Source organism: Paralichthys olivaceus, chromosome 13 (genome assembly GCF_024713975.1).
Source record: "Paralichthys olivaceus isolate ysfri-2021 chromosome 13, ASM2471397v2, whole genome shotgun sequence".
Lineage (NCBI taxonomy): Eukaryota > Metazoa > Chordata > Actinopteri > Pleuronectiformes > Paralichthyidae > Paralichthys > Paralichthys olivaceus.
In genome coordinates, this window is record NC_091105.1 from 9,861,117 (window position 1) to 9,873,284 (window position 12,168).

The window sequence follows — 12,168 nt, forward strand, 5'->3', positions numbered from 1 at the left end:
CACAAGAGGAAGGTTCCAGCACAAAATACAGCTCCAGTCAGCTCAGCACAAAGAGATGTTAGAGAACATGGACGTGGTCGCGATGGGAACAGTCTCCCGCCGACAGAACCAGGTGACATTTTGGACGGCTGTGATAATGTGATTACAGTTGGCAGGTTATAGCACATGATGGTGGAGCAGCACCAGCAGGTTATTATGGTGGCTGACCCCCACTGCCTATCGCTCTTCCTCTGACAAAGATAGATGCACACATACATGCACAAAATAAATACTCAAGTCATTTTAGCCAGCGTAGCAGTGCAGTTAGGTTTCTGTTTCAGGCGTAATGATACAGCTGGACTCTGTCGAGCAGAAGGACACCTGGAGATCAGCAGGTCGAGAAAAAGAGGAAACCCACACTGCTGTTACGTTCTATGCTTCGTCTGAGTGCATGCATGTGAGATATGGATGCATCTATTTAGAGACTTAATAATTAGACTCTGGAGTATTTGAGGTGTAAGGGATTCAATTTTAGATATAATGAAGAGGATTATAATTCAGATTATAAATAGAATCACCTTAATAATGTTAGGTTAGGATGAAGGATGAACCTTTAGTCCAGAAGACTATATTCATCAACTGTTCCTTTGGGAAAATCTGAATATCTCATGAGGAACCACTATGTCCACCAACCAGTGCAGGTTCAATCTATATACACTTTTTAATGACCTTTAACCTCTGACCATTGAAATGTAAGCATCAATGCAATCATCTTTGAGTCACAAGCAACATCTGGAGAGACTTGAGATATCATGTACAATAGGACAAAAACATGAGTTGTGACACCACGTCCTTGACCTTTGACACCATCTCTTATCACTCCATCACTGAGAGATGTACCAGCATATGCAAGCACAGACGGACAAGCCGAAACATAATGCTTTGAGCCATTGGCTGTCACTGGTGCAGAGGCATGAAAAGAAAAATACATTTCCCATGAAGTTTGAACAGTGGAGATGGAAAGTGTGCTGTGAAACATCTGTATGATGTTGCTCTGGAGGTAGGTTCTGACCCATCACACCAGGGATCACATCCGTCAGTCGGAGGGAGGAATAACAAAAGGATAAAAAAGAAAAGAGTTACAAGAACTGTCTGATGCTCCTGTTCATAGTGGGTGGGGATTTATCAAATGGATGGCATTTATGTGTAGCCTCCACCCATGCATTCATTGACACACACCTATGGCAAACAAGCTACCACACGAGGCACTAATCAAAGGGAAATTATCAGCAACAACTGGGGTTCAATGTCTCAATCAGCATGTGGACCAGAGCCCAGGATTGATCTGCCAACCTTATGTTAAGTGAATAACTCCCTCTACCCTCTGAGCCACAACCACACACCTCACTTTGGAAAACAATCAGCTGCGATGCAAGATTTTATGTTTTATAACAAATTGGATTAAAGCCTAGAAAAATGTAGGCTTTGTTTGCTCGACACCTCATTTGCATTTACTAATGTGCACAAAATGATTTCTGCTGTTTCACTTCTGGCTGTTTGTGTCTTTTACTTTGAGCAAAATGTTCATAAGTGTAATTAAATTTGTCAGGGATAGGAGAAAAAAACCAGAATCTAATCTCCTCTGCAGAATGAGTTCAGCTGTCTGTGGACCCTTTGCTATGCTCAGCACTAACAGCACATCTGAAATGACTAAATGGTTGTCCTGAAAAATGGGACGAGGCTGAGAGAGAGAGGAGCAGAATGTTAAAAACGAGGCTATACAGATATTACCTTGGCCTTAAAATTCTACAACACAATCATCATCTGTGAGCGAGATGATGAAGCCCTGAGGCAGTAAAGCCTGCCGGTAAATAACACTGATAACAAGCTCATCACATCTGGCTCTGTGCTGTGCCCTTGGCAGAGCACTGCCTCAGGCTGCCTGGCTGTCACACCTCTGCTTCTGTTTTATTTTTCACCCTGGGCTAAACACACAACTCAACAGGCCGGGTGTATGTGATGCTTGCTTCATGAGAAAAAAGTAAAATAAAAATCAATTTCCTCTATTAAGGAGAGAGTGTGCGTCATGCTCAAGTAAATTTACTCACACATGATAAGCCCTGGAAGGATTGGTGTGTCGTCGCCTCTGGAATGAGCAGTGGTGTGAACTAATGGGGAGGTGTTTCATTTAAATAGCTTTGACCCAACCACCGTCGGGACTTGAACACAAGGAAGGTACTAAGCTGTTCAAAAATTAAAGGAAAACTTGTGTCCAAAACTGATTGCATAGAGAATCCAGGTCCAGGAACTCAAAGTGTTTTTTAAAATGAAAAAGGCCTTTTTGAAATGGGCTTGAAGCATTAAAACACACCAACTCGTCTCAGCGTAACAGGGTGTTCTGACAGAGACAAAGAGTGATTATTTCAAATCAAACAATCTCTTTGTCTGTGTCTCATAAGCCGATCTGCGTTGGTGTATTTTAATGCTTCAAGTCTATTTAAATAAAGGCCTTTTACATTTTTAAAACCACTTTGAGTGCCTGGATTTGGATTCTTCATGCCATTATAGATAAAAAAAACGTTGTCATTGTTTTGACCTGTATTCTCTTCCATGAGCACCAGTGGTTTGAGGGACACCAGTAGTGCTCCTGCCACCTGCCACCTTCCTCTTCCATATAATAAGTTGTTGGGACTTTAGTGCGTTGACTCAGGATAGCACAGTGATAAAGTGGTTTGCACTGTCGCCTCCCAACAGGAAGGTTCCTGGGTTCAAATTGGGGCCAAAAGTGTAGCAATTAAAAAAAATTGATAAGGTAGTGCTGAAAGAGCATCAACAAACCTGGGTGTGATGGCTGCTCTTTGAAAATAGGTACAACAAATTGCTTAAGTTATAAAAAAATGGCTGCTTTGCCTGCCACACCTGAACTGTAAAAAAAACATTGTGCATACTACTGGAGACAAATCCACCCCCCCCCCCCCCACACACACACAGCAGATCTGCTACAGCAGAAGTGTAGCAAATAACATGTGTAAGAAAGTAAGATGTGTAACTGATGTCTGTATTTCCAGCGCTTGGAGCGAGACAATTAGCCACCTGAGCCATTAACATCATCCACACATTCACAGATCTATGCGCACACTTGCAGATTTCTCTACACATACAAATCTCAATACACAGATCTCATTATTCATTTAAAGATTATTTTTTACACGTTTACAAATCTAACCCACTCACACATTCTGAACACACCTTTCGCAAAACTCAGCACGCATTTGACAATCTGATAACAGGAACATGGATTGAGATACAGTTACACAACTCCACACGCAAATGATATTAACAAAACACCAGCCCTGTAAAGGTACGTGTTCTCTCCGTAGGTTTTCTCTGGGTTTGATTTGATCACATTTTACCACCAAACATTTACAAATAATGACAAAACACATGTTCAAATGTAACTCTGTTTATTCAGTTTGATAGTTTTCTAATTTGGGTGCACACAAGTAAGTTAACATTCTGTCACATGTTCTTCTGAGTGGTTGCTGACACTTACCTGTTGTCTGTCTCACTTCACCCCCCTGGTAAAAAAAAAAAAAAAAAGGCCTGAAGCCTGGCAAAGATGACCCTTTAAAGACAGCCCACAGGAAGTGGAAGAGGCCACTGGAGAGTGAAGAAGGGGGACGACTTGATTTAAGATTTCTCAAGTCCTTTCATTATTATGGTTTCCTTATCATTTGTTGATAGGTTTCTTTTGAAAGATTATTCATGTTTGCACATCTTAAGTTAGCAGTACCTCTGGTCGTGAGTACAGTCCCCCTTTGTGTTTGTCTAGATCTAGTCCTTGTCCTCAGCTCCCTGTTTTTGAGGGGGTCAGTTTGGTTTTATTTGGTTGAGTTAAGCTTTTGTTATTTATTACTTACTTGACCTCTTTTTGAGTTAGTGACCTGAATTTTCTAGCTCTTTTCAACTTTCTATTGTTACACAGAATGTATTTACTTTTGTAACTTGCTAGCAATTTTTGAACACTTTCAATATCAAAGGAGAAAATGTCCTCTTTTAAACCTGTCCTTGTGCTTTTGTGACTGGTCCCTGACAATTGGTGGCAGTGGGAGGATCATCCAAACAGGGACATAGGTGAATTTCTTTTTTTAATGCCTAATGTCTCACCCAATGTTAGCTGATATTGGCTCAGCCCCCCCGCGACCCTTAAAGGATAAGAGGTACAGATAATGGACGAATGGACTGTGACTCATCATTTCACACTGCACAAATATTAAAAGGAAAATCTCAGTTTGTTTTCATTTTGAAAAGCCACAAATAATGTGATTTATCAAATAAATATCCTGTTTCATATCCCACTGGCAATCATACAGTACTAGGACAAATCCACACAGTCTATTTTATTTACAAAGACCCAGCAAGTGAAAAAATATCGACGTGAACAGAACAAAGACTCAAAGACAAGAGACAATAGAAAACTAACATCACACAGTTTTCCTCGCTGCCTATGATGAACATTAACTGAGTGCTAAAACTTCTCTCCAAACCCACTCTGCTGCTGCGGTAAGATTATAAACCCAACAAAGGATTTACAGCCAGCTCCAATGAAGATGTCTGACAAACAATATGCAAATCCTGAAACAAACAATCTGGTGTTGTACAATGCTTCACTCGCAGGCGAGAAAATTACAGGAAAATGGAAAATAGGACAAACATAAGTGACTGAGTGACCTGAAAGTCTGTTACCGCAGACGTCGTTGTCGAGCCAGAATGTCTAAATGAATTCATGTCCTCATCCTCATCACCCATTGTAACTGCCCCTCACCCCCTTTTTTAGTGTATTTGTGTTTTTTGTTGTTGAGTCAAATGTCAGGTAAAGGTTGTAGGTTTACTGTGAGGTGCAAACCTAATAACAAAAGATGCTTCATACAACCATGACATTTTCTTATATTTCTTATATCTATTTAAGACGTAAGTCATTGTAGTTTGTGTTGAATAGAAATGTAGTGAAAACTCACTGAGGATAAAGATTTGATCATGTAACTGAATTAAAATGTAACATTGATCCTCAAATCTAACATGATGAAGATAAATAAAGACATAGACATACATGTGTCTTACATGTCTCCACCATGGTCTCCAGTCATGCTCCAATGATGACGACTACACACACACACACACACACACACACACACACACGCTCATATTTTGATAACGTTTTTTTAAAATAACTATTTACTTTCATCACAATGTTCATTACAACATCCTAATCAAGCTTTGCCTAATTTTTAAGTTTAAATTGTTCCACCTAAGCCTGATAAACAAATCAATGTAGCCAACTCTCAAAATTCCAGCATCTGACAGTTCTACACATCCTAAAAATGAAATGACTCTTAAACTGTTTTAGACTTAAATATTAGCTACATTTAATTGATCAGCCTTCATCAAGTCGCTGTCTGTAGCACTTCCAGCAACAAGGAAATTCATAGCAACCTGATAGCAACCAAGCAACCTATCCTTCACAACGGGGAAAAGTAAAACGGTTTTTTGCATCGTACAGAAAAGTTTTAGTACATGGAAGTGAGTTTGCCACAGTCACATCTAATCTGGTTACAGCGACACATAACAGGCTAATAAGTGACTGAGAAATTACGTGCAGTACGTTAAACAACATTTTCTTGATACTTCATTTATCGTACAAATTGGTAATTATTTGGTTCGAAGACGCACAAAATCAAACCCAACAAAGCAATTAATAAAGAAATATTTTTTCTAAAGAACCACACCAAAACAAATATTATTACCCAAAGCGACAAAAAATTTAATTAAACAACAATAACAGCAACACAGAAAACATGGAAGCTGTAATGTTATAGATATATACTTTATTAATTCTCTCTGATAAAATAAAATTACAAAATAATTTCAACCTCAAACGGCACTTTCCTTGTTCATAATTATTTAACGTATTGTTAATACATAGAATCATAGTTGTCATGACGAATGAGAAGAATACTAGGGTTTAATAATATTAGATATCAGCTATAACTGCGTTTAATCATAATGGTAGAAAAAGACTAAGCAATACAAAGCTAGATTTCGTTAACAGCATACTGTACAATATTCCAAGCGTATGTAATTCAGTATTCCGGCCACAGCGTGTCGCTATAAGACAGTTTTGATATTGTCTCCAATGCAAAGGGCTTGTGTCTTCTCTCCCCATCACACCATTACAGTTCCTCTCAGATACACCTCAGTCTCTCTTTCTGTGTGTTTTCATGAACAGCTGTTCCGTCATGGCCATTTTCCTTTATAAGGTTTATTTGTGTTCATCTGTAGTCCGCCTTAATCTGGTTTTAAAGCAATGAGGAGCAGTCCATGTTCAGCACTGTAACAAGTCCATGCCCACATTTTCACAGTTATTCCCTCGGAAATATTGTCAAGATTTCTGCAATGCCTCCTGCTATCTTTTTGTCCCCAGTGACAGCAGCGTTCCCTGCCTCTTATTGAAGTCCATTTAAGAGAGAGCACTTTGGTTGTTGAGGTGTGTGTGTGTGTGTGTGTGTGTGTGTGTGTGTGTGTGTGTGTGTGTGTGTGTGTGTGTACATGCACCTGTGTGTTTGTGTTTCTGTGTCTGCACGGAGCTAATTTTCTTAACACAGAATACATTCATGATAACAGTGAGTTGTTTTGGGACTGTAAGCTTGAAAAACAGGATGGCAGTGGTCTTTAACACAGCCGTGCACTGAAAAAAATATCAATAACATTCAACTTATATTCACACAGTTTTTAATTTTAGAGGTAAATTAAATTACTGATGTAAAAATCTATATTTGAGCATTTTTTAAACTGAAAAATAGCAGTAATCCCTCCAGTCAATTTGACCGCACTGCCCGGCCATGTTTATGTAAAAGACTGAGCAGATCATTTATTATTCACGGATAAAGTTTTGATTTATGCCCCTGGGTGGACGGACTCCAGTAAATGATTCACCAACATGTAATGAGAATCATTAAATTCCTGCAAAGCTCTGAGTTGCAGTTCCAGTATTGTAATAAATAAATATATAAATAAATACAAAATAAATAAATGTTGAAATCTGAAAGTTCTCCCAGAAAGAGAAAGAGTATACACAAATATTAATTGTCAATTTTCTGAGGTTTTCATAGGCAACGAAATGATCACAGGAATTAAACAAAAGTTTAAATTTCAGTAAAGCAAACACACATAAACATCAGTTCGACTTAACCTGTAAATCCATCAGTGCAGTAATCAAGTCCTGTTATAGTTGTGTAACATGATTTTATCGCCTGCTACTGTCTCCTTCATCACAAATAAGACGTTGTGATGACTCATGTATCATGTCATCTTATTTCAGCTTCATGCACAATTTGTGTAGTCCCGTGAACCGTAATGATTCTCCCAACTGAGTCGTTAAAATGTCACAACTGTGCTCAGGCTAAACTACTGCATTAGCTCATACCCACAAAACACAAGTGGATCGGATAAACATTTCGTTTTTACAGTGCGTCTACATTGCTTGGCAGTGCTCTGTGCATCGAGTGCTTGGCAGTATATAGGCTTTAGTGTTATCATGTGGGCTGGTGCATTAATTTCTTTTGTGTGCGTGTAAATAGGGCGTTTTGTAAAGATTGTGTCATTCTGCTTGTACTGTGTGGAGGACGAGCTGAAATAATGTGTGAGTGTGTTTGTCAGAGTGTGTGTGTGTGTGTGTGTGTGTGTGTGTTGTGTGTGTGTGCAGTGCATGCCACTAGTTTTTTTTTTTTAATGGTCGTATGATCGAACCTTCTGTTAAAGGGATGCTCGTTAACACACAAATAGCATTCGGATAGAAAATACATTATAAGGATAAAAAGTCATGGTCATTAATTCCTGATGAAGGGAGAGAAAGATTGGGAGAAGGGGGGAGGAAAGAGAGAGAGAAAAATAGAGGGAATAAAAGGCCTTTTTTCAATAATTGGAGTGTATTCCATTTAGGAGCTCTGAGTTCATATAATTATTCCTCGTTATTTCTCCTCCTCTTTCCTCCCCCCTCCTCATCCTCCCTACCTCCATTTCTCACCCTCTTGACATTCTTCCTCCCCCTCACACCTTTCAGAGTCTCCATTTTTTCTGCTCCTTCCCGCCATCAAGGAAAATGCCCCAAAGTCCCGAGCATGTCTCATCCTTCATACTGGCCCTTCATCTTAATCCCATTATTTCTCCTCACAGTCCCGTCTTCATCCAGCTCTCTGGAAGTGTGAGTTTCAGAGGATCGCCTCACATTTCATTTCTCTGTCTTAGTCTGAAGTAAGAGGACGAGCAAAGCGTCCCCTTCCTCTCTCCCTGTTCTGCCCCCAGATGTGTCCACTCCTGGTCCTCAGAGCTGTCTTCAGCAGCTAGAGGTGCAGGTGTTGGAGTTGGGACTTGCCTCCAGACTCCCCTCTGAGCTCAGCTGTGGTGGAGGCGACAGAGGGGACTCCAGGGCCAAAGTAGGGACTTGGGCTGGGAGTGGTGCTGGAGCAATGATCTGAACTGGAGAAACGGATGCTGTGGCAGTGGATATAGAAGTTGCTGGGGACAATGGGACCACAGCACCTCCGCCTCCTCTAACGTCCCTTGAATCCCTCTCTCGCAGCAGGTGCACCAGGGCAGCGTGCTGAGCGCTGAGGGTGGCAGAGAGATGGGCAGGGAGGGCGTTAAAGCCGGCGGTGAGCTGCTCCACCCGCTGCTCCAGGGACAGCATCTGGCGCTCCAAGTCCTCGCTGCGGTCGTTGAGCTCCGACATAAGCTCATACATGACGCTCTGCATCTGCGGGAGGAAAGGAGTAGAGAGGAGAGAAGAAGAGAGTGGGAGATGACGAAGATGACGAAGTTGATGAAAAAGGGAAACAGATTGCAAATACGTAAACAGGAATATTATGAGGGTTGCTTTATTAAAGCCTATTTCAACCACATTCTTTTGAATGGGTTGAGACAGCAGAGGGGTTAGACAAACAAGTAAAAAGTGGAAAGAGGGCAAGCACGATGCTCGGGAGGATTGAGTAAGACACTGAGCAAAAGGAAAGATTGTCCAACCGGGAGTTAAGGCTGGAATCACAAGGAGGCTGGAGGGAAGTCTCTGTGTGGGCGTTAAATAAGAGACGAGAGAGAGAAAATGAAAGAACGGCGGCAGAGTGCCCCTGCCTTGCACATCCTGGACTCCGTATCCATGGTAAATGCACAAGTAGCCAATATAGATGGAGTCATTGAAATGGCATCATTGCAATATATAGTATTTGGTGCTAAAGCTATTGAACAAAGACATACCCTCACTTTTTCAAGCCTCCATCTCTCCGTCTCTTTGACGATCACACACGCGGGTGCACCTTCTCACTCGCAGACACCCACGCAGCACCAGAAAAAAAGTGAGTACTCCCCTCCCTCCTCTCATTTCCTCCTCACTCTCTCACTCATCCCTGTTTCAACACTCATTCTGGTTGCTAGGCGACACAATGCCACAGAAACAGGCAGGTCAGCATGGAGACGGAGGAATGTTGTGGTATATTTCCACAACAGGGGGGAGGGGGGGTGCTAAAGTGTCTCAGTTGCTAACATGTACGAAGGTGATGAGTTTGTAAAATGCGTGTCCTACATGTATGAAGAGCACTGATAAATGATTCAACCACGCGTGTGTGTGTGTGTGTGTGTGTGTGTGTGTGTGTCTCACCTTTGAGAGGTCCACTAGTGTGTTGGCCTGATCACTGAGTTTCCTTTGCTCCATTTTCACACTACGTAATCTGCAAACAAATACACAAACACACACTCACATTAAATAAACACACTCACATACAAAGTTGAAACCCAGTAAACACACAGTGGTTGGTTCAGAGAGCTAATCCCTGCGGGTCCAGATAACAACACCGTGGAGCGGTCACCTTGCCTACTTTAGCTTTATTTCTACCTGCTGGATATGACCAGAAATGACAACTAGCACAAATTTTACATTCTCTTGTAATTGTGTAAAGCTGGCGAAAAAATAGACAACTTTAATGTAGACTGAGATCTTAAGCTCTGGAGTAAACGAATAATGTGGTTAATATTAAGAAACCATCAGAGGAATAAGGTCTGTGTGGAAATAAACTAATTGGAATGACCTTAAATTAAAAATAGAGCAGTTATATAGAATAATACAGTCTAATTGATAGAACCTGGCAACACACAATACAATGGTTAGCGAACTTAAGGATTAATCTGTGTTTTCATAAAACAACCACTTAAGCTTCCTCCATTATAATTAAGTTCAGACTGTTTTTATTGCCTTAAAGCTCCATATCAGAAAATGTATTCACATGACCATTAAATCACTCACAGATTCAGCCTCTTAGCACATGATTGAGAATCAGCTTTGCTGTGTTAAAATTTAAAGAGTTTAAAGAGTCTCTTGACTCGGCTGTTAGAAGGCACTTGTTAACATTCTTAGGTCTCGACCCAACTGTTTCACGATCAAAGCAGCGAGCAACATCATCAGGCCACTTAATTTTGATGACAGACGGAGGATGTGCAGAAATCCATTTCTTAACGCATTCCCACTTATGGACGTTCAAATAGAACTAGATGATATTGGAGAAATTAATGGCGATTTCTGATGTGTGTATTTGTGTGATCAACAACACTCTTTAATAAAGATTATATGTTGATCCAAGTGTCTGTAATCGTACACCATGCACACCAGTCCCACAAATGTATTTGCCTGGAGTGAACCTGCTCTTTAGTAGATGATGATTAATTTTGTGTGTCTGTGTGTGAGTGTGTGTGTGCACAGGGATTCAAGCACTTTATCTGATTATCAGTGTTGATTCAACCTGTGGGTGGATAGAAAGTACTGAAATCAAAGGCTTCATCATCTCAGCAGCACTGCTGTGTGCATGACTGTGCATGTGTGTGTGTGGGGTGCTGCACGTGAGATGTGGCCTCACTGATGAATCGCCTGGAGGAACTTCCGCTGGTGTTTGCGAACCCTGGAGTGGTCGATCTTCTTCATCAGCTTGGTGTGTTTGTAGATGAGCCACGTCTCCCTTAACACGTTGGCCGCCGCGTTCTTTATCTGCTCGCAGACGAAAAACACAAACACACACATATTGTTAGCAACAGGTCGCCGTTGGCAACTGGAGCAGGCAACAGGTTTACCCATCCCTGTTCTCTTTAAATTTTCACCATCATTCTCCAGTGTCTCCCTGCAAAATGAAACACAGAACACAGAACACAGAAACAACCATCTTTCTCCTCTTAAAGGCTGCCCTCATTCTCTCTGTGCCTCTCTACACACACCGGCTGGCTTGCCAATGCTTTTCATGAGAGCACAAACAGCTCTCTCCTTAGGGAGATTTGGCAATGAGAACCAACAGGATTCTGTCCCTAGCACACACACACACGCACACACACACACACTGTCTATATGCCACTTTACATCTTAGACCAGCTCAAATGGGCCGCATTATCTTAGCTAGTGGAAAGTAATTCAGCACAGCGCTCCGACGGTTCATTAAAACCAGCGATCATTTAATTATGACAACAACTGAAAGGAACAACAGTGGAATGAGTCGCTGCTCTTGAACGAGCTGTCACAGACGCGCTTGACGCTGCAGAGGAGACACATTAGAGAAACAGCCTATGTAATGGTGCTCATGTATGGGAAGTGTTTATAGCCATCAGAGTCAACAGCAGGGTGGTTATTTTTCTCCAGTTCACTGCTCATAAACAGGCTTCAGAAGCTTTTGGTCTGTACCAGATTGCTGTGATTCAAAATGTCAATATGGGCGTCGGGTCAACTTGTGTGGACAAAGATGAGGACTCCTTTTTATGAATTCATCACCCTATCCGCTCCTGTGTGTTTCATGCACTGTATGTCTCTATAGGTTGCTATGTAATTACAACATAGGGGTTTGACACCCGGTGCAAAGACGCGGGTGGATACCACAGAGAAAGGGAGCGAGGATCTCTGAGGACATGAATTGAATGAGAGACTTCAAAGAGATGCTGAGCATTGAACAAAGAACAATTATATGCCTGTCTGAGGAGCACAAAAGACCCCAGCAGCTTGGCTAATCAGCAGCCATCCACCGCAGTCAAGCACTGCTCACACGCATACACACCGACACATACACACATGCAGACGTACGCACGCTATTGGCTGCAGATGAAGAGCGT

General features: G+C 41.5%; 1 protein-coding gene across 1 annotated transcript in view; it reads right to left on the reverse strand.

Moving 5' to 3' along the window:
* Positions 1–5,847: 5,847 nt before the first annotated feature.
* The window catches only part of kcnn3 (potassium intermediate/small conductance calcium-activated channel, subfamily N, member 3), a 44,032-nt gene continuing 37,711 nt past the window's right edge, over positions 5,848–12,168 (reverse strand). The window contains 3 exon segments of the mRNA XM_069537467.1: positions 5,848–8,791; positions 9,689–9,758; positions 10,938–11,065. Coding sequence (XP_069393568.1) covers positions 8,372–8,791; positions 9,689–9,758; positions 10,938–11,065 — 618 coding nt within the window. The 3' untranslated portion in view covers positions 5,848–8,371.